This window comes from Hippocampus zosterae, chromosome 11 (assembly GCF_025434085.1).
Source record: "Hippocampus zosterae strain Florida chromosome 11, ASM2543408v3, whole genome shotgun sequence".
Classification (NCBI taxonomy): domain Eukaryota; kingdom Metazoa; phylum Chordata; class Actinopteri; order Syngnathiformes; family Syngnathidae; genus Hippocampus; species Hippocampus zosterae.
This window is the reverse complement of record NC_067461.1, coordinates 17,863,381-17,886,486: the sequence shown is the minus strand read 5'-3', so window position 1 is coordinate 17,886,486 and position 23,106 is coordinate 17,863,381. Positions and strand designations below refer to the sequence as shown.

Here is a 23,106-nt window from a genome sequence, read left to right as displayed (position 1 = left end):
GATATGAGCCATAAGCAAAAGGATCACATCTCATGCGGTATATATAGTACCTGCAAATCGGTGCTTTTAGCAGAGGTCAACTTGGACTCTTTACTGCTTAAAGTACTTTCCTTCTCTTTCCCAAAGTTATCATCTTCTGTAAACGTGGCGGTGGGGCCACATGTACCTTCCTGTTGAGAAGAATGAGGTAAAAAAATATCAAGCATGTCATCAGAAAGTATCCAGGGCCCTATTTTCGTGCCTAGCGGAAGTCGAGCCAAACGCAGACACGGGTGGTGAACAGAATTGGTGATAAAGGGCAGCCTTGGTGGAGTCCAACCCTCACTGGAAATGATTTCAACTTACTGCCAGCAATGCGAACAAAAGTCTGACATTGGTGGTATCGAGACCAAACCTGCCTGTATCAGGGTTCGGTACCCCATACTCCCAAAGCACCTCCCACAAAACTCCCCAAGGAAGACGGTTGAACGGGTTCTCAAAGTCCACAATGTACATATAGACTGGTTGAGGGAATTCCCATGCACCTACAGAACAGGTCTTCACCCTGCCAAGGGTGAAGAGCTGGTCCACTGTTCTGCGACCGGGACGAATCCACTGTTTTGCGACCGGGACGAAAACCACACTGCTGCTCCTGAACCTGAGACTCGACTTCCTGACGGACCCTCCTCTCCAGAACCCCTGAATAGACCTTGCCAGGGAGACTGAGGAGTGTGATACCTCTGAGGCCAAGCGGAACGCAGCGGTCAGTGGTCGGCGAGGCAAAAACTCGGGCGTGGGAAGAGTTTGGTGAGGCCATTTACTTCCGTTCCACCATCCGACGTCTCAGGAGGGGAGCAGTGCACCATTAACACTGTCTATTGTAGGGACTCTGAGGTAGGCTCTCCTATCTCTGTGGTTGAAGTTACAGAGGTGGTTAAAAAGCTCCTCGGTGACAAAACCCCAGGGGTGGATGAGATCCGCCCGGAGTTCCTCAAGGCTCTGGACGTTGTGGGGCTGTCCTGGTTGTCCTCTTCCACATCGCATGGTCATCAGGGACAGTACCTCCGGATTAGCAGACCGTGGTGGTGGTCCCTCTTTTTAAGAAGTGGGACCAGAGGGTGTGTTCCAACTACAGAGGGCACCAAGCATGGGTAAAATAAATCGCCCTTGGTCTGCTAGAATGTCCAGCATGGTTTACCAAATTCCCAAACACACTAAAGGAGGCTTGCATTTGACGAAAATCAAGATCTGCACGTTTTTATGAGTGAGATTAGTTTGGTTTCTCTCTCTATTCCTCTTTCTTTCTCGCGCTTTCTCTCTCCCACTTTCCGACTCACTGTCAATGAACTTCTTGATGTTTTGATCGTTTATAAAAATAAACAAGTAACAGACTGTAAAGGGATTGCTTCTTTTTCTTCAAAGTTAAATTTCAGTGAGGTGTTTTGTACCTTCAGGTGTCTGTCCCAGAGCGAAGACATATAGACAGGATCCTCCTGCACAGCCAGCAGTCTCAGGGTCTTCCCCAACAAACTCAGGCAACGTGCTCTCATCTCCATGTCGTCCAAAGGGCAAGAGTTCACTGCAGCCAGCTGGCCCAATGATGTCTGGCCTAACGTGCTGCCCACGTTCATCCACTCCTGTACAAGAGGCAAGGATATGAAGTCGGCTGTACTTCTGGGTAGTATCCTGTGAAAAGCTTATCGGTTGTATTTACAGAAACTACTTGGGTTGGAGAGAATAAAATACTGGTTACAGGAAAGCAGTCAGGCAAAATGAAAATAAAGAGATGATTGTGCTGCTGTAAGATTCCACACCCCCATTATTGTTGCTATTATCCGCAATGAAGATAGAGAGTGAGAAAGGTGGAGTGTGTGTGTGTGTGGGGGGGGGGGGGGGGGGACTTAATTAGACAGAATGATTGCAGTACTTAACTGCAATGTGCTTGGACAAAAACTAAACTACCGGGATATCACCTCTCTGCAATTGTAGTGTTTATTAAGTTGCTTGAAGGAGTGCTTACAGTCTTAACTTGTTTCCACTCACATCCTTAAATGCCTCTATTCAGCTTTAACTTACCGGTATTCTTTTTCAAGCTATTAATATTGAATGACCAATTTGCCATTTAACGGGCTGGCCAATGCAGTTGCTTATTATTATTTTTTTTTAATGTGCCGATTGGTCATGTGGCTTTTCAAAATGTATGATTATTGTCAGGAGGGTAGAAGCCAAGTCCGTTTAATGGCCAGCTCAAGTCAGTAATGGTGGCTACGAACTTCTTCCGTCAACGGATGACAAAGCCGTTTTCATTTCAACCTTCAAAGCAGCCAAAGCCTTTCTGTACCCTTTCTACTGATCTGTGCCTCAAGACAATCCCGTCAACTGAAGATTTTATTTATTTATTTTTTAACTTCATGCTTGGTTGGTACGCCCTGCAATCTCAACTTTGGGACCTTATATTGGCAGGTGTGTGTCTTTCCAAAGATTTGCCAGATAGGTTCTAATAAATTAAATTGTAAAAACATTATGCGCCTGAGCTCAATTTCAAACTTCATGGTAAAGGCTGTGAACACTTAGTTGTTTTTCATTTTTTGGTAATACATTTGTGAAAGTAGAAGAAAACAAAACAAAAGAAAAAAACACATTTTCATGATATAATCAGAATCAGATTTATTAGCCAAGTACATAAAAATATACAAGGAATTTGTCTTCACAGTCACAAGCCAACAAACCCCCCCCCCCCCCCCCCCCACAAGTTCAGTATAGAATCAGAATCTGATTTATTGGCCAACTACATAAAAATACACAAGGAATTTGTCTTCACAGTCACAAGAAGCACGGCAAATAATAATGACTAACAAAGGGAGAAAGAACGAACGGAAAGCCTGGTGGTTCGTTTTTGCGCCCCATTTTTTTTTAATGAAAAACAACAAAACGGGAATGAGGGAGGAAAAAAAACAAGGCCCAATCATCATATGGACCTGGGAAAAGACCTCTCCATACACAATGACCTGATGAAAGAGATCAGGGGTGCCCAACTCCTCTCTTCGAGGGCCCCATCCTGAATGTTTTAGATGTTTCCCTCCTCCAACAATCAATATCAGGCTTCTCAGAGATTGCTGATTAGCTGACCAGTTGAATCAGGAGTGTAGGAAGTTGTCTTGGATTCTTGCTAGGGGCTCTTGAGGACCAAACTTGGGCATCCCTGTTTGAAGACATGCACATGGGACGTGGGGGGACATAAAGGGTACACCCAGTCACCCTGTCTACCAGCTCGGCCATTTAAAGCTAGTGCATCCGCATTGCATCTGGTCTATCACGGGGAGGAGCATGTGAGAAAGTCAACGCAGGCAGTGGAGTGTCAGGGATGTGTAGGCATTGTGTTGAGTCGTGAATTGTTTAGCGTATTAAGACTATGTCGATGTCCCAGCCAGCAAGCCAATATATATCTTCTCTTTGCCATGGAGACAGCTTTGGCAGCGTAAACAGAAACGTAGAGCTAAGGAGAACGGGGGAGGTGAAGGATAAGCATCCTGCAGCAACACTTCCAGAAGACAGTCCAGATAACGGTTGTTTTGGGAACAACTCAACTAATCCCAGTCAACCTTGAATTCTTGCTGGCCCCCCTCAGAGGTCATCAATTAGCCGAATTGGCATTCACTTCTTCAAGATGATTCAGCAACGTCTCTACGTTTTGGACCAATTTGTGCAGGGTCTCAAGATTGACTTCGCTCGTCGTCTGAGTGATGATGGCTCATGTGGCACCATCTAGAAAGACCGGCAGCTTGTTCACTTCCAACAGTGCTGCTTCCAACAACTGAGTTTTACAACATATCAGGAAACCGCCAGCTCCAAAGAGCAGGATACTTAATAACAGAATTCCAATGACGTAGAAGTCTTGCACGTCCATGGACAGAGTAGATGAGACAATCTTCCATTTGTTCCACGAATCCAAGGTGTATCCAGCTGCAACTGTCCATTCGGGGCAAACCGGCTCTCCTCTACCAGCTTTTCACATCAAGAAATTTTTTTCAATTGTGTCGAGAGACCAGCAGACCAAACCCATGGTCAGATTTTCGGGAAGAAATGCTGCGCAGGGTTAGGGTACAAGAAAAGCTTTTCAATTGTGTCGAGAGACCAGCACACCAAACCCATGGCCAGAGGCAAAAGCATCGGCCTCTGTCACAGACAAGCCAAATATAAATGAATAAATAAATAAATTGTGTTTTGTGTAGAATTTAGAGAAAATGTAATCAATTCAGGATTTTTTTTTAAATGGGGAAAATGTATGCAATGTGGAATACAAATCAGTCCCATTACATCACATGTGGTTGTACTTCGGTCCTTGTGCAGATTTAGATCTTATCTTCGAGTTTTTGCATTCTTTCTCTGAAATCTTTTTGTGTTGATGATATGTAAAGACCAAGTAACATGCATAACCATAAATTATTGTTTTTTTCTCTCTCTCTCTCTCTCTATATATATATATATATTTTTTTTTTTCCAAGTGGGTTTATAGCGTTTATGCAAGAACTACCTGCTCAATGGAGTTGGTTTCGGGAATGCTGCGCATAAAATCTTCAATTGCTATCTCAGCAATAGTCTTATCCTTGACCAAAGCTCGGTGTACTATTTCTTCACAATGTTCCTCCAGTATTGCCAAGCAAACATCTGCCAGGGTGAGACGGAGGCGTAGTAGTGTCCACTTCGGTGACAATATCACTCCACAACTCTGGCAAAAGAATCCATACACACACGAGTGAGTTCATACTCGGTAATGAAATCATTAACTGAAGAAAGATGCACACTTGCAGTATTATATTGAACACATGGAGAGTAAAATGCCATTTGTTATGCAAAGAAAAAAAAGTACCTCATTTTTTTTAACCTTTTGTACATTGATGAAAGAATAGTTCCATAATTGAGCTGAGAAAAAAAATGGAATCATTTGAATCAGGTGTGTTGGAGTATGGAGGGATCTAAAACAGGCATGATGTGGTTATTGAGGAACCGGAGTTCCCTACCCCTGCACTAAACGAAGCATGCCAAAACTGACTAGGGCAGCAGCGCCATCTGCTGTGCATTACTGTTATCACTGTTTCTCAGACAGCTGAGTCCACACTGACAGGACATCTGATCCAAAAACCCAATTACTTTATAGTTGATTCTCCAACAGGTGTTTGTGGGGTTTTTTCCTGATTCCATCAGTCCAATAAATCAGCCAGCGTTTCACCTAAACCATCCTGGCTCGCAAGCCCTCAGACATCCACGTAAATGTATAATTGTGTTGACAGGTTCCGGTGAGAAAACGTTATCTTGCATATCTGTAATATAATCTGATTTCCCTGACATAAAAACCAGAAATTCATCATTTGATTGAATGCTTCATACATCTTAATATTGGTTGATTAAAGCCCCTCTCCATTCCATCCCCTCTCCAATTCAAACATAAACTTCAATACAAAGTACTATCATAATATGCAGACATTTTCTTCCCAATATTCTCAAAACGAAAAAAGAAAAACAACAGACTGAAAATTAGATAGATTGCTTTTGTGTAAAATTTGGTACAATTTACTTACTGCTTCTTGCAGGTGGAGCAGGTTTTCGGCATTCAAAACCACACGTTCTTGTTCTGAGATTGCTAACTGCATATGAGAGAGTCCATCGAGCAGAAAACGCTGCTTCTCCTTTTTGTCTGTAGCCTTAATGGCCAGAAATCTTCAGAGGGTTCATTATGTTTTCAAAAGACAACAACATAGTGTGAGAGAAATGGTCGAGTGTCAGTTATCAGCAAAACACAAAACGAATAAAATCATATGCTATGCTATCCATTGATGTGACTTTTTATTAATCATCCCACCCATAGACTCCTTCATCCCAAATGTGCACACAACTGCTTTTTGTCCATGATTACACAAACGTTTCTATAAAATGTTTATATCGTATTTTCCACACTAAAAGGCACACCTAAAAGGCTTTCATTTTCTTAAAAGCTGAAAGCGTGCCTTAAAATCCGGTAATATGTCAACCCCAAAATGGCTCCTTGCTGGAGACATGCTTCCAATGTTATAAGTTGCTGTTGGTTCAGTGAACTGTGTCGCTGCTTTATTAAATAGGTTTTGGTTGCAGCTCCGAAAAAAGGAGAGCTGTGGTGTTGTTTTTTGAAAACACACACTTTATTAATGGTTTTCACAGTCTCAACAAATACAGGTACGTCTTCTGTCCGTTTAGGTGCCTTCTCTTTTTCCTTTCGACTCGAACGGCATTCATGACCACCACCGAAAAACGTAAATTAACGATTACCTCAATGAAACCTCAATTGATTGCTTGATTTACCTCAAGGAAATCAAGCAAGGAAATCACAAAATTAATTCTATAACCCCCATACAGAATTTATTTTGTGATTGCCTCATTTGTGAATACACAACAAAGGAATAAATAAACACTTGACTGACATCTGATCCTTTTGTTTGCATTACCTTGAGCGTAGCTCTATCTAGTGGATGCATTGTAGATTGCGTTTTCTAATCCGGTGCATCCAATATATGAAAAAAATTACAAAATAGGCCACTCATTGAAGGTGCGCCTCATAATCCAGTGCATCTTTTAGTGAGGAAAATACGGTTGGCACTTCACTTCTGACTTGAAATATTGCTCGTATCATTCCTAAATGAATAATACTGTACATCAGGCATGTCGAGCTCCGGGCCTGGAGGGCCAACCTCCTGCCTTTTTTCCAGCTTTCTCGGCTGCAATACACCTGATTCAGATGATCAGGTCATCAGCCAGCTGTGAAGCAGCATTAGAACAATCCTGATTATTTGAATCAGGTGTGTTGCTCCTGGGAGAGCTGGAAAACAGGCAGGACAGCGGCCCTTGAGGACCGACTTTGGACACCCCTGCTGTACATAATAATTCATGAAAAATCCATCCATCATACATAATTCCACATCATGTTCTTGCCTTTTCACGTGTTTATTTAAGTTAATATCTGTATACAGACAAAATTAGTACGCATAAAACAACATTTAAAAAAAAACTCAAAATGATACCATTCGCACTTGTTCGGATAAACTCCTTGCCCAAAAGGCTTAACACAGTGTTTATGAGGACTGTATCCACACTTTTTCCTTTTAAAACATGAATATCTTACATTGCTGCATTTTCTTCTCAATGTCACTCAAATCAAAATCTGGAGTAACTTTGCCCTTACTGACCTCAGACCATATGTGCACTCTTCATGGCTCTTTGCAGCATGGTCTCTGTAGTTGAGTTGAGTGAAAACCTTTGCACATTGCCCAAGTGTATCACACGCAGCTTTTAGCATCTGCAGTTCCTTAGTGGACAGTGCAACTCCAGGATCACTGTCAGACATGGCACTTAAACACTCAATGGCACCCCTGGGACACAGCACAAATGACATTATGAGATATAAGATAAGATAACCTTTATTTCTCTACAGCAGCAAAATTGGTGGGTAGAAAGAAGAAAAACAAAGTGTTTGCATGCATGTATCCAGTAGATATATATTTTTTCTTGAATCTGATCGAATATGTCACACACTCCAAACACAGTCAACGTTTTCCTCAAATGAATCATATTTTTAAACTATTAAAACATTTTGTTAGAATGTATATCTTAAATATTTTGCTGGATGAATAAGTCCATTTACCTCATTTCCAATGATGAAATTAAAAAGGTGATATCTGAGAATCGATTAACCCTTTGCTTCAGAACCACTGTCAAAGCCTCACATCCTTGCTTGATGATCTGATCAATCTGTTAAAAATAAATGTCTGCTAATGTTAAAAACAATTTGGGGAAATTGCCTAATTAAAATGTCATCTTTACCTTGGCTTGTGCATCATGGAGTCTCTGGCCAACCACAGCAGCCACCTTTGTGAGGGTAAACTTGTACCAAAAGTGCTCGTCCCCACCTAGGGCTTGGGCCTTATCCAGAAGATAAAGGGCCTGCGGGTAGTTATGCTCATCACAAGCAAGAGTAGCCATACCAAGCAAGATTCTTGGCATGACAGTCTGGTCTTCAAATTCCTAATTTGAATAAACAAAGCAAATTAACATGACAAGATCTAAACTTTTTCTCACTTTCATGGCAATTCTCTGAACTTACTAATGCAACCAACTGAGCTTCTGCCAGCAGTTGCCGGGCTCCTTGGTACAGTCCCATCTCCAGGCAGACCTCTGCTTTGTCAACCCAAATATTCAACCGGAAAAAATTCTTCCTCTGTAAATGTGACTCCGTATCTGATTTCTGTAAAGGGCGAATGATTTGACATGATACAGTCATGGAAAAAAGCACGAGTCCACCCTGGTTTCTTCAGTTTCTTGGACAAAGACAATGATGACAGCAAAAAATAATTCAAATGGCAAGTTTCTGTGAGGTAAAATAAATAAATAAGAATCACAAAAAGACCAGGACAAACAACTCAAATTTTTTTTCACAAAAACGTGATCTATGTCCCATATATCTATATCAGTGGTTCTTAATCTATTTTTATGAATATCTTGGAACACACTTCATAAATAGACAAAGTGTTATCATTGTGTGTGAATATGCAGCAGTTGATGTATCAATAAAGCAGAAAAGCTTTTTTGGGCTGACCTGATTTTGCGACGTGTAAAGGCGTCTTCTCTCCTGTAAAAGAGTGATTGCTCTGTGGCACCTAAGGTGGTGAATACAATTTACTGTTGGCAAATGATGCAACGTGTACGAAAAACAAAACAAAACAAAACATACACATATTAGTCCTTAACACACCTGATTTGTTCTTCTTCCTGTATTTTCATCAGATTCAACAGACTCTCGTGATATGAGCAATGAGACTCCATGCCAAGTTGACAGCAGGTCTTTACTATTCTGGTAAGGAGATAAGGGCAAAAAGAAAAATATGTGATGTGTATCCAACCTCATAATCCCTGATGGCCGATTGCATATTTCTAAAATGTGGCCGTGAATGAAACCAATTAACCCTTGTTTTTTTTTAAATCCCATCCACAAATTAGTATTATTTTGGTGTACGGTAAGTTTCTGACCACTTTTGACATTTTTTACACATGATCTTCCCCATTTAGACCGATCCAACTGTCAGTGTGAGTATTACTATTAAAAAGTAGGAAAGTGTCAGTGCTTTTACCTGAGTCGATACAGATCAGATAGGCTCATCCTTTCCAAGAGGTCATGAGCAAATGTTTCAGCTAGGTGCATAACAGGTAGAGTCAGGTGGTTCAGTGAGAGCGAGTGGAGCTCCTTTTCCAGAAGATCAAGATAAAACAAACTCTGGGTCTAACGATCGGCACATAAAATGTCATCGTTTTAACAAAAGGAATAAAAAAAACTTTCTATTGTATAAATGAATCCTATTCTTTTGCAAGCGAAATATTTGGTGAACAAGTATTTTTAGTCGCCTTACCTGATTTGTAATGCTGTGAATACTGATGCACTGTGGGTTACAATTAGTTTTGAACGTGTAACGGACCTGATCCGAGCAATTGTATTTAACCCAGTACTCCAGAGTAGAAGGATGAGTGGAATCCAAGACAGGCTTGGGAGTCACTTCTGGTGGGGTTGGCTGGTCCATGCAGATGATACACACAAAAAAATAATGTATACCTCATCGAAACCACTTTTCAAAGTAAATCACTCATATGAAAAAAAGGAGGAGTAAAGTACATCTTTCACTTTTTTGCCTTTGCCCTTGTCTTTTTTGTTCCCAGCAGGAGTGGGACACAGGCCTTTTGGAAAATCACTGGGAGTCACAGAAACAACTGCTGTTGACACCTGCAAAGATAAACAATTCCCATATTTGCAAGACTTCATTTAATGAATAAAGGACTTCATGACTTGTGGGTGGCTACGTGGGATGCCTCAGGGCTCAATCGTTGGGACAGTTCGGTTTTCTACATGTAATAATAATAATAATGCATTTTATTTAAAAGCGCCTTTCATGCAACCCAAGGACACTGTACAGTACTGTATAGAATGTACCTTTTGAAAATGCATTAATTTTACTGATATGGCTATTTGAATTATTGGCAGTTTTGAGCAATCAAAAGGTAATACCTGTTTATTGGAAAAAAAACTTTATTTTAATGCAATAATTTCAAACTCTTAATGAATATCTTAGGCATTGAATATATTCCATATTAAGATTCATGATTTGCCACGTTTCTGAAGGATTCTGGAGGATTTTTCTCCAATTGCTTAATATGTCTTTTTGCTTCGCCATTCATCTACGCCGCTCTTCTTTGTCACTGACTTGTTCATGACTGCCAAGAGCATGGCTGTACATTCAGTAAGATCCCTAAAAGACCCCACACATGAAAGAAAGAAAAACATGGGTATAATAGTTTTGAGCATACAATGCGTTGTAGGGACGTAATGATATGCCAATATCGTTATATCGTGAGATTAAAATTGTTATACCGGTAGATGTCAACATGTAACGATTCAAAAAGCAGCACATGTACAATTGCACACTTAAACTTGCTCTACAAATACCGCTACTGGTCACTTTAAAATGGTGCAATGATTATCTGCACCAACTGCACAACTGTACAGTACCACTGAACACTTTAGCTCTGCTTGATACGTTGCACATTGCCACCGACGATAGACTAAGCTGGCCTGAATTATGACCGACGGACTGACGTGCCCATCAATAGTTCTATCTGGATAGGTCAAGGTTAAATGCATTTAAAAGCAAACTCTTTTAAAAGCTTTCCATAAATAAACCCCGTCCCTACCCAACATACTCACCTGCCATATTTGGAGAACAAAGTCGTATGCTCTGAGCAGGTTGAACTGGTGCTCGGATGAATTTCTGTCTGCCATGACAGCAAGCAGAGTGTGTGCTTGTACCAAGCTGTCAAGGCGTTGCACCTCCCTCACACTGGACACAGTCTGTGCGAATGACAGTCCTTGAACAACAGCTAGAGTTTCACATTTTACTGAGCCTGGATCCATCTCCTGTGAGTCTTCTTCTAGACAGAAAAATGAAAAAAAAAATTCAAACAGATAAGGAGTTGTCTTATCTACAGAGCAAGGTTATGACAGAAAAATAAGAGGACTGGGGTGTAGGAAAAGCTGTGACTCCCCCAATGGTTTTCACCCTGGTACATATTTACAAAATACTCTATAGGAATGAGGAGGCAAATGTGTACTCGCAAGGTAACCAACAAAAAAGTAAATGACACAATCCCTTCGGGTTGTGGACTGCAGAAAAACACGATGAACAAAACAGTGATCACGCAGAAATAGAAAAAGGAACACGCCACATCATCTCACACATCTCCCTATCAAACACCCAGAAAACTACATCTTGAGCATAACAAAAACATGCTAAATTTTGAAGTTTGATATTTATTGCCAGGATTTGCCTAATGCGGAAAAATGCCTTTAATTAAGAAATGACAGGACCTTCTTCTGCTGCAGTGCAATGCCGTCTTCATGCAACCATGTGATGCTGTCTGTACCGAATTGTGACTGACTTTTCAATTCACCAGTTGAAACAAAAAATAAATTAAATAAAAATACATTCAGCCATTCTCTTTATAAAGCTCCAGTTTAAAAGAAAAATACCATATTTTCCACACTAAAAGGCAGACTGGATTATAAGACGCAATCTACAATGCATCCACTAGATAGAGCTATGCTCAAGGAAATGCCAACAGAACTCTACACTACACTACACTCTTATTTATATAGCGATGATCAGAGGTCAGTAAAACTTATTTAATAAAGCAGCGACACAGTTCACTTCACCAACAGCAAGTTGTAATATTGACTCGTTAACGTTGCACTCTCATGCCGCTGCTCTTTTACTGTGTTCAACTGCGAAACTGATCGTCTTAAGTTTGAACTCTGCGTTGTAAGCATGTCTCGAACAAGGAGACATTTTGGGGCTCGACATATTACCGTAATCATACACAAGGCGCACTGTGAGCTTTTAAGAAAATGGAAGGCTTTTAGGTGCGCCTTTTAGTGTGGAAAATACGGTAACTTAGTCCACAGCAGAAATTATACTCACCTGACACAGGGCCACCTGTATAAATGAAAGCCAAAAGAAAAAGAGAATTCAACAAATGAACTAAATTAACAGTAATATGTCGAGCAACTTAAGTCACAGAGTGGTACCTGAATTTTCTGACTGATCTGTTTCCAAATGTAGAAGAATGTCAATGGCCCACTGAACTTGGTGCTGAGCCTCCTCTGTGGACATGTTGTGACAGTACAGCCATGCTCCAAATGCCATTAGGAAGCTGACCTTTTGCCATTGATTTTCCTCAGACTTGAATGCCATCATATATGCAGAATTTGAAATAAAGAAAACAGAAGAATCATGCAAATATAGCAGTTATTTGACCATACCTCCCTTCAACTAGCTGCAAACAGCTGTAATGATATCTTAATTCCACAAGATGGGGATAAAAACTAATGTTTTTATTGACCCCCAAAGGCTACTGGTATACTTAAAATTCAGAACATTAAGTGTCACTGTTGAAGCATTATCTTTACTTACCATGAGAGAGGTGACTGATTTCTGATAGCAGGTCAGCTGCTGTGTTACATTGCAAGAACACAGCGCTGCTTTGTGCCACATTAACGAACAATTCTGCTCTTCTTTGCCTTGTAAGGTCTGCATGTCCATCAATACGCTTTCCCCCAGCCGCGCCTTGATCTGTATGCGATATTTCAGCAGAAGTCTGTGAAAAACAGAAAACAGTCACTTTGAACATTTCTTTCACCTTCTTCTCTTTTTTTAATCCATTTTATTAGTTTTACTTACAGTCGGTGTTTGGTGCCAGGCATGTCCCTAACTGCATTATCCAACAGCTGCAGAGCACCGTTGCAATCTGTTCTATCAATGTATATTTGAAGCAACAGACCGTACATCGATGATCTCAGGGTTAGGACTTCTTCATCTGCTCACAGAGGCACGTACAAACATATATAGATATAGACAATATAGATATAGACAATATAGAATTAAGGCCGAAAGGCAATGTTAGAAAGTGTGTCTGTTCAGCTCAGACAAGAATAACAGCACTTTCATGAAGACTGTTGAAAAAAAAAAACATCAACCATGCCAGGATCAATGTACATAGCTCTTACTTGGTGCTTCAGGTTTAGAACTACCAAGAGGGGCTCCTTTCTGCAAAGGTTTCACTTTGTCCTGTTTCTGAAACATTAAATGCGAGAAGAAAAAAAAAAACCTGAAGTGGATTGATTGTCTGGTACAAATATCACTGTTTGACACTTCAGTACCATTTACATGTACAATATTTGGCTTCATTGTTCATGACCCTTTTTTTGTATGTTGCACTGTTTTTTAGACACATGCTTCTTTATTTTAGGCCAAGTATAAACTAGTAGTGTGTGTGTGTGCATGTGTGTGTCTGGATCATTGAGAAAGTGTCCCACTTGGTGTTGACTTTTCACAAATATATCTATTATTCTAGTATATCTTTGTTTGAAGCCTCAAATGTGGCAAAGGGTTGAAAAGTTCAAGTCGGCGGAATACTTTCACAAGCCACTAGATAGATAGATAGATAGATAGATAGATAGATAGATAGATAGATAGATAGATAGATAGATAGATAGATAGATAGATAGATAGATAGATAGATAGATAGATAGATAGATAGATAGATAGATAGATAGATAGATAGATAGATAGATAGATAGATAGATAGATAGATAGATAGATAGATAGATAGATAGATAGATAGATAGATAGATAGATAGATAGAAGGTAAAGGGAAGAGTGAGAGAAAATATGAAAATAAGAGTTTGATCAAGGAATAATTCAGCAAAAAGGCAATTAAGTCATCAGTGAATGATAGACAACGTGCCAAGAGAGACAGAGACAGAGTGAGAGCAAGAGCAAAAGAGAGAGAGAGACAGCAAGAGACACAGTCCTTAGATAATTAACATTTCGCTCGGGATATTTTGTTTTGCAATGGAAAAGTTGCTTTCTAGAAGAGTTGCCATGGGGAGGCTTTCTTACTCCTCAGCTTCGCCACATGTTGTCACCATTCCAAAAGAAATGAATTGGCCAGAATCCCTGCTGTCTGTGTACTCATATTGACAGAAAAGAAACCAATTTCACTCATCTAAAATGCTGTCTGCCAATATTGGCAAGAGGCAATTGTCACGCATAATCCCATAGTGAAAAATAAATGTCTAAGTGCGGTGTCAATGCGGTGAAAGAAAGAGAGTCATCATACATTTGTATGTTTGGGATAAGTGTGAAGCAGGGCATTGAGAATTGCCTCCAATGGCTCTTTGAGCTGCTGTCTTTCCTCCGGTGAATGTGTTAGGGGTAGGCAATTGTTCCAGTAATGCCTGGCGGCTGTAAAACAAAGTTCTGAATGGCCAGCCTTTTGTGCATACCTGTGAAGAGAATATACATTATCGCATGATTCATAAGTGTGAGGCTGAATAACTGAATTAGGATCCTTCAACAAATTGGGCGCAATGTGTTAAATCAGTACACATCAAACACAGCACCTGACACTAGACAGAAGCATGTTCATGGCCGTCTTGTAAATATGTACATCTCCAATGGACTCATGGATTGAACTCAACCCCCTCAAACAGGCTGCTGTGCTCAGCATCTCATTCACTGCCGGTAAACCATACCTAGGTAAGTAAGAAGATTAACCAGGAAAAGATTACATAGAAGTCTGGAGAACTCCAAAACTTGCAACACAACCCCCCACACCCCACACCCTTCCCAATGATATGACCAAAGGTCTGAAAAACTAATCCGCAAATTATTTCAATAAAATGTGTTCACTGACAGGAAGCACTGCGTCCCATACACAAACAGTATTTATCAGTCTATCAACTCCTTCAGGTAACATCTAAATTAACATTTCTATGTACTTACAAAAGACAAGGGGTGGTATTAAGACACTTGGATGCTTCATCCTCGAGCTGCATCGCTCTTTCAGTGCAGCTCAGGACCAAACTGTATTCCTTGGCATGGTGGCAGAAGGCAGCAAGCTGACACCACGTCTGTAACTCCACCACTGCATCAGTCCAGTTGCAGTTTGACACCATGGTCACCAGCTTTTTGTAACGCGAGACAAAAAAAGAACAGTAAATGAAAGAAAATATGTAAGAGTATGGGAAAGGAGTGATTAAGTGATTACACTAGTGACAACAGGACAATTAATGTCACATGTGAATGTTAGTAAAGAGAATGTGAGCAAGCGAGATAGAGGGAGGGAGATAGAGAGTGAGAGTGAGAGTGAGAGTGAGAGTGAGAGAGAGAGAGAGAGAGAAAGAGAGAGAATCAAAATGATAAGGTTAATCAAGGATACGGATGAGGCATAATAAGGAATAAAGAAATACTACGGTGAATAGAACATCTATAGAGTTATGAGAAGGCAGCGGGGGAGATATAGAAACACAAATTAACAGACAGAGCAAAGATTGAGTGGAGCTTATAAAGAAAAATGAAAAGAAAGATAACCAAGGGGAGAAGAAATTTTGGACAGGTGTTAAGTTCGTTACGGTTAAGTCATTCTGGAGGCATCGGAAAGCCCAATGTAGTAAACAAGTTGAAACAGACCAAGATGCAGGTACATACTGTTGAGAGACTGGGATCATAACCCTCCGAAGGACTGGAATCTTTATAGGACTGAAGCATCTCCACTGCAATCAGCACACGAGTCATAGGTGACATTTCTTCATTCTGTCAAGTTGGAACAAGAACTATCTTTATACTTGAAGTTGTACAAACTGATCTTCTGAGCACATATTAAACTCTCTGTTTGTATTTATGGTTGGTTAAGTGTACATTCACTGAATACATCTTTAAGTAAACTTGTGCTGTACGGATTCAACAGAAGAGATCCATACAAACATTTTTGACTTACAAGTTTAGCTTATCTATCTATATATATATTGCGCGTCGTCCCGCACGCGGCCTGTCCTTCCGTCTGTCCCTTTTCAAAACGTACCGACTTCACCGCGCCGCTGCGCGCCGCCACTGCGCCGCCACTGCGCCGCTCAGGCAGTGGCTCACTACGATCGCGCGGGCATCTTAGCGAAAAAATGTTGTCTACCCACAAGCATTGCAATGAAATTGTTAGTTATTTAGTAGAGCTAAACATCTCTTTATTTTCGCGATAAGAAATGAAGATGAACAAAAAGTTGAACCAAGCAAAAACACTTTTGTGGGCCGAAGGCCCACCTTACCAGCCTTCCGCAGGAACTAGCTGATGAGCCGCCCGCAGGGCGGCGAACCACCACCCTACCAGCCTTCCGCAGGAACTAGCTGATGAGCCGCCCGGAGGGCGGCGAACCAGCTAGTATCATATATTAAGGCAATCACTGAACTATAAATGTTTATTTTCATAGTGGTCAATCCATTATTATTATTATTGGTATGGGCAAGTACAACCACTGGCCTTATTTCAAGGTAAGCGTGAAGGATGGCGATACCAGCCACTGATTATTACCTAAGGCAAAAAATAAAAAATTAAAAAAATCTGCCATTGAATAAATCTTCCTTGCCAGTAGTTTGTGTTACATTGTGGCCATTTGACACATTGGTGAATCATCATATGTGTCAGAAAGACAGAAAGGTTCATTTAAATTCTATGTACTGAATCACACATACTAGTGGTATTGATGTCAGTGAGTACCGTACTTAAGAGTGAATCCTGATATTGGTCTGGAAAAAATGGCATTGACCATCCTTAATTATGATAATTTTTAGTATGATTATTTGTATGACTGGATCTTATTATACCAGTGCTGGATTTCGCAGGTACCGTATGTGCCTTCGCCATGTAATTATTAAATATATCCCAAATACTGTGCATATTAAACCATAAAACAAACTCACTTATTTATAAAGCAAGACTAATTAAAAGAACAGGAGTTGAGGAATGATGCATTGCAATTATAAATTCACACCATTTATTACACTGTAGCATTGCGGTTCAGTATGCCTGGTAAGGAACAAATCTAATTAGTTTGGACAAAAAGAAAACAGCTCAAGGATGTAGGAGTAAGGGAACCTATCAATCAGTTTTTGTGACAAACAAGTCATTTTTTGTGACACTATAAGCTGTGCATACTATGCTACCACTGAAGGTGGAAATAACAAAAGGAATGACAGACATAATGTATATGCATAATGTGTGTGGAGCAAAGTTCAGAATTCATAATGAATGAGAGATGCACTTTCATTTTGAAAGTCCATTAGTATGTCTTTTTTAACATCCTCACAAACCAATCGGTATGCTGTTGTGCTTATTTACTTTTAAGGGCAAATGGATTGTCGTCTTTAATTTTCCAGAGCTCACAAAGTCCCCCACCCCCGCCCCAACAAAGTAAAGTTAGCAAGATGCAATAATGAATGACTGCTCTGTGAGGAAAAAGAAGCTAATGGGGGAAACTATTTGAATAGATGCCGTTGGTGTCAAAGAAAGACAAAGCCAAAGACAACACTTTCAAGTTTTGATGCACTGACTATTTGCAACAGCAAAGTCTTTCTCAAGGCAAGTTTGTGACCTATCTTTCTGGGTATGGAGACAATCCACCCCGATAGTGAAGGAAAAGGCAGATTGGTCGGTTCAAAACAAGTTTTTTTGTTTAGAAAGAATAGGAACTCAAACTGTGAACTGACCTATGTACAGTATATCACAGTTAACATACTGGATCATATTACACTTAGTGTAATATAATATTGTAATCTATCATATTACAAGTCGGACAGTGTACAATTCCTACTATGGATCAGTTATCCATCAATCCATTTTCTTGTGTTTATCTGGGGTCGGGGCAAGGTGGCAGCAGTTTAACCAGGGTAACTTAGACTTCCCTCTCCCCACCAACTTTGTCCAGCCCCTCCAAGTGAATTTGGAGGATTTTCCAGGCGATCTGGGAGGTAAGAGGCTCTCCAGATTGTCCGGGGGTCATCTGGGGCCTCCTTCCTATGGGATGTGCCCAGAACACATCACCTGGGAGGCATCCAGGAGGCATCCGAACAACTGGCTCCTGTATGTGAAGGAATAGCCGCTCTACTTTGAGCTCCTCCCACATAATCAAGCTTCTCACCCTATCGCTAAAGAGAGCCGGATCAATAAAACTAATTTGTCACACTTGTATCAATGAGCGTCTTTTTTCAGTCACCATTAAGAACCCGTGACCAGAGGTCAGGATAAGAATGTAGATTTAGATGTTTATCAAGCTGAGCTCTTCCTTCATACACACTGATGCAGAGGCCGCATCACTGCAGACACTGCATCATTCTGACAGCCATTCTTCCCTGACTCATGAAAAACACCCCAAGATACTTGAATTTCTATCGAAGACCACTGCCTCATATTTGGCAATGTCAATTCTCATCCAAACCACATTAAACTGAGTTATGAAGGGAGAGAAGATTTAGGCTTGATGAAGCCAACAGAAGCACATCATCTGCATTGTCTCACATGCCGTTGATACCAGAAATATCGTGCAAAGACAGTGAAATGCTATATTTGATGAGAAATTGATTTTGACCCAAGAGATTACTATCGGGGGTTGAAAGAGAGAAAGGTACCTTTTCATCTGTATCCGTTTGGCAGCCAATCTGCTGCTGCAAGAGGATTTTGATCTGTGCCCATGTAGCCACCAGTTGCTTCTGGACAGCAATGGGTACTGCCTCTCCTATGGTGTTGCCATTGGATATGGAAAGGGCGTAGTTACACAGCTAAGAGTGAAGACAAAACATTATTTAAGGTTATTTAAAGTTGTTTTGGTTTTTTTTTACAAGACATATGGTACAATATCGTGTATTATGAAAACAAAATTAAACTTTTCGAAGATCTAGAATTGCTCTTCCAAACTGAAACTGAAACACTGGAGCATCCCACTAACACATTACACACACTGACATACCTCAAAGGCTTTTTGGACCTTAAGGAGTGCATCAGGGTCAAGCACAGCAGCTTGACTCACGATGGCTTTCTCTGATTTTACTTTTCCCTTCTCTTGTGGATAGGCTTGTTCCATGTTATCTGGGACAGCTAGATGCTGGTACAAACCTCGAGCAACGGCATCACAAAGGAGGACCAACAGAGCATGATTTCTAGGAATGACAACATGAATGGTCTATATTAACCATTTTGGGAATGTTAAGTCACTTAAACTTGGAGTACAATGTCGATGTGGGCAGTCGATGTCAATCAGGGCAGTTTCCCCTGGCCTTAAACTGCAGTAATGAAAGCAGTTCTGAAAAAAACTAACTTGGATGAGCCAACAAAAAGTAACTACAGGCCCATATCAAATCTTTCATTTTTCTGGGAAAACAAAAATCACTGCAAGGGCTGTTTTTCAACATATTCTGTTATAAGATGCAAAACAATGTCTTGAATGCATTCCAGACTGGATTTTTCTCCACATCGCAGCACTGAGACTAGTGATGACATGTTCAAAAATAAGATCTCAGTGCTCCATTTTGACACAGTTGATCATAATATACTGCTCGACAGACAAGAACAGTGGGTGGGAATAACTGGCACTGTGTTAAATTGGTTCAAATATTACTTGCAAGATCGGGACTACTACTTCCTATTTGGTGGTCATGACTATGATCACATGCAGGGTTCAACAAGGTTCCATTCTTGGACCAATTCTATTTAATATTTACAAGATCCCTCTTGCTCAGATTATGGAGCAACACAACATCTCATCATACTTATGCAGATGACAAGCAACTTGACATTTCAGTGTCATCACCTGACTGTATTCCCTTACTGTATGTTCATTAAGTACGTTTATTCATCAAGTTAATGAGTGGATGAACCTGAATTTTCTCCAGCTCAACCCAGGAAAAATAGAAGTGGTTGTTTTTGGCACCAGATGTCAAAGGTCAAAGATCAGCGCTCACCTTATTTCTATGTCATTGAAAGCTACAATAGAAATATAGGTGCAATTATCAACTCAGACCTACATTTTAACAACTACTTAAAAGCCGATACTAAATCTGCTCATTAGCACCTGTAAAGCAGATCTCAAATTAAGGTCTTACTGTCTCAACAAGACACAGAAAATCTTTTATTTTCAGGAGACTAGGTTCTGGAATGGTGTCTTTACGGGTCTTTAAAAAAATAATCAGGCTTTTTAAATATTAAATGAAAAATGTGCAGCTTGCTAATTGAACAGACATGACAGAAGACCTTCTCTCAGGTGTGTCAAGTGCGTCAAAAGCTATCAAGATTAATTTACAACGCATGTCCCTACCCTGTGCACTCCGTCTTTTGGAACATCTCTACCAGGCTTTGGAAGGTGGGGATGAGACAGTTATAGGCTCCAGTCACCAACAAGTGCCTGTTGTAGTTCCATAAATAAATGGCGGAATTTGCCACAACCCAGGGTTCCCTGATCTGTGTGCCAAGCTCCGCTGCTCGCAGGAAAGTGGATGTGGCGTAGGCAGACAGATCCTGGATCCAGTCTCTAATTGGAGTTGGATAAAGAATAACAATAGATCCCTTTAATATCATGCTCTCCAATAAATATATTGTGTTCAATCATTACTTTTTAAGGGAATAGATATGGCACTGTTACACAGTTAAATGTGGTAGATCATGCGTAGTGTGGTCAATATCTCACAGTTGCCCTTAATCGGGATAGACTTTGACGAAAAACAAAACATCATGAATTCAAAACAAATTAAGAGGATCTAGTAAAGAGTACTAACACTACAAACTACACATTAAGTATTAAAAAATACAAGTGTGAAGCAAAGTTCTTTACAATAAACTGCACAATGAACCATGCTAAATTGGAATACAAAGGAAGACGATATATATATATTTTTCCACGGCTGTATATGCGTTTTCAGAGTGTTGGCCAAGTCGTTGTTTACCTGTAAATAATCCAATGTGGATCATCTTCAGACACACCGACATCCTGTGGCAGGACGGCAGGGCTGTTGAGCTGCACACCTTGCATTTGTAGTTTTTGGGCAGTAGCCTGAATAAGAAAGATGATTTCACCTAAAAAAAACATACAGTAGTTCCCTAATTTATCACGAGGGAACTCCCCCGTGATAGACACAAATCCGCAGACCATTTAGCAATCCAGCCGTTTTTGCTCACAAGTGTTGCCGGGTTGCTGGAGCCCATCCCAGCTGTCTTCAGGCCAAAGCCTTTATATAGCGTAGAGTTTAAAGTGGCGTCATTGTGATCGACTCAGACATCCACTTCGCAGTTCACAGATTGTGGATTCAAATACAGGTTTGGCCCTCTTGTGTGGGGATTGCATGTTTTCCTGGTGCCTGTGTGGGTTTTTTCCAGGCACTTCAGTTTACTCTCGCAGTCCGTTGGTATGAATATGAATGTGTGTGTGTGTATGTGTGAATGTGCGGTAAGGGTTCGATGGCGGGAAGTTGGTTGCTTGATAAAATAGATCTACGGTCAAAGGTTGGGTACCCCTGACTATTGTTTTTAGGAAAGACAAAACATACCTCAGCGGTTATGAAGCATATTTCGGCTAAAAGGCGCAACTTCTTCGCACAGGGTTGATATTCTTCAAAGCTGTTAAAGTTTTCAGGAGGGCTTTCATCCTCTGAGCATTTTGATTCTGTACACAAATTGGGCAATAAACCGGTTAAACACATCATACAACTTGTTTTCTATTTTTTAATCAAGGCATTAGTCTATAAACTTGTTGTCATCAAAATGTCATGGTCAATAGATAAATAAAACACTGTCAACGTTTTGACACTCTGGAAGAGGTGGTCAACTGGAGGATGCTTGCTAGGCTAACAGCTTATCAGCAGGGTGGCCCACCCCCCCTCCACCCTGACAGCACTGGGCAACTCCTTCAACCAGAGACTGATACACCCGCGCTGCAAGAGGGAGAGCTAACGCCGCGCGCTCCTGCCAACTGCTGTCAGGCTATTGAATAGACGGTCCTGAAAACCTGGACTATCCCATTTTTAATATGCTTATATCTATATTTGATCATTTATATTTATATACTTTTTGTCTTCGACTTTCTCCCTTAACTCATAAAAGCAATAACTGAGTAGTTTAAGTGTGTACATCATATGTCTATGGCCATATATATCCTATATCCTATGGCTTTGAAGTCAAGATGGCGCCCGAATAGGCAGCCGTCGGCAAGTGCTCTCATGAGCCTTGCTTTTATTGTTGTTTTTTTGGTTTGTTTTATCACTTTGTGTTTATTGTTACGTCGTGTGGACCTGATGTGGACATTTTTCAGCATTTTTTGGCCATGACATTCATCAAGGAGGAAACTGCTTGGTGGATGCGCCTCCTCGGCAGCATGGGTATACCAGCAATGTTTTTGCCTGGGAGGAATGTCGGCGCCATTTGACTGTCGTTGCTGGACAGTCCCGGTGCACTTGTGTCTTGCGCCTGTTATGGGCAGCATTTTTCACAACCCAACTTTGTTCAGCGGAGAGATCGGTGCTTTTGAACGGTTTGCAGCTGGATGGATGTAAGGCTTGAGGAGCCGACGATGAGAAGAAAGGAGCGTCAGCGTGGAGCGCCGATACAGATGTTTTGTTGTTCTACTTCTTCCTTTCATTACTTTGCTGCTGTGAATCGAGAATTTCTCCATTGTGAGACTAATAAAGGTTTTCTTATATTTAAAAGTAACACATAGCTTCAATTGTTTTGTTCCTCGGTTAACAAATATAATTAAATATATCTGTTCTGTCTTCTGCCCAATTAATATGCCTTTTTGATGATCCTTTAATTGAGCATCTTACTGTGACATCTGGACATCTTAGATCTTGCTTCATCATAGAGCAAACAGAATCGACCAGCCACTCTGCACACATCCCAGACTTCCTGTTTTCTTGCAGTCTTTGCAAGGGTAGCCCAAAGCCTCAATCTAGACACGAGAAGAGGTCATGTACACATTACATTGCAGATTGTAAACATTAGTTAATATGGCTATTTACTGTGCTAAATAAATCCGGTTTTCTCAAGTTACAATAGGTTTCAGATGTGCAGCTTAACATGAAACATTGGAAGAACCACTTTGCGCACACACACACACACACACACACACACACACACACACACACACACACACACACACACACACACACACACACACACACACACACA

General features: G+C 40.7%; 1 protein-coding gene across 1 annotated transcript in view; it reads right to left on the bottom strand.

The window, feature by feature from the left end:
• Positions 1-23,106, bottom strand: part of LOC127610802 (cilia- and flagella-associated protein 46) — a 45,586-nt gene that overhangs the window by 13,752 nt on the left and 8,728 nt on the right. Inside the window, exons 16-44 of the mRNA XM_052081244.1 lie at positions 22,743-22,867; positions 21,471-21,586; positions 20,871-20,977; positions 20,246-20,458; positions 18,902-19,091; positions 18,564-18,713; positions 15,597-15,701; positions 14,892-15,073; positions 14,510-14,641; positions 14,227-14,392; positions 13,112-13,178; positions 12,786-12,921; positions 12,519-12,702; positions 12,134-12,287; positions 12,027-12,041; positions 10,757-10,980; positions 9,671-9,778; positions 9,411-9,569; positions 9,135-9,283; positions 8,759-8,857; positions 8,603-8,663; positions 8,111-8,251; positions 7,831-8,031; positions 7,652-7,758; positions 7,197-7,379; positions 5,559-5,697; positions 4,514-4,708; positions 1,428-1,616; positions 51-170 (exon numbers count right to left, since the gene is read on the bottom strand). Of these exons, the coding sequence (XP_051937204.1) occupies positions 51-170; positions 1,428-1,616; positions 4,514-4,708; positions 5,559-5,697; positions 7,197-7,379; positions 7,652-7,758; positions 7,831-8,031; positions 8,111-8,251; positions 8,603-8,663; positions 8,759-8,857; positions 9,135-9,283; positions 9,411-9,569; positions 9,671-9,778; positions 10,757-10,980; positions 12,027-12,041; positions 12,134-12,287; positions 12,519-12,702; positions 12,786-12,921; positions 13,112-13,178; positions 14,227-14,392; positions 14,510-14,641; positions 14,892-15,073; positions 15,597-15,701; positions 18,564-18,713; positions 18,902-19,091; positions 20,246-20,458; positions 20,871-20,977; positions 21,471-21,586; positions 22,743-22,867 (4,117 nt within the window). The remainder of the gene's footprint in view (positions 1-50; positions 171-1,427; positions 1,617-4,513; positions 4,709-5,558; positions 5,698-7,196; positions 7,380-7,651; positions 7,759-7,830; positions 8,032-8,110; positions 8,252-8,602; positions 8,664-8,758; positions 8,858-9,134; positions 9,284-9,410; positions 9,570-9,670; positions 9,779-10,756; positions 10,981-12,026; positions 12,042-12,133; positions 12,288-12,518; positions 12,703-12,785; positions 12,922-13,111; positions 13,179-14,226; positions 14,393-14,509; positions 14,642-14,891; positions 15,074-15,596; positions 15,702-18,563; positions 18,714-18,901; positions 19,092-20,245; positions 20,459-20,870; positions 20,978-21,470; positions 21,587-22,742; positions 22,868-23,106) is intronic.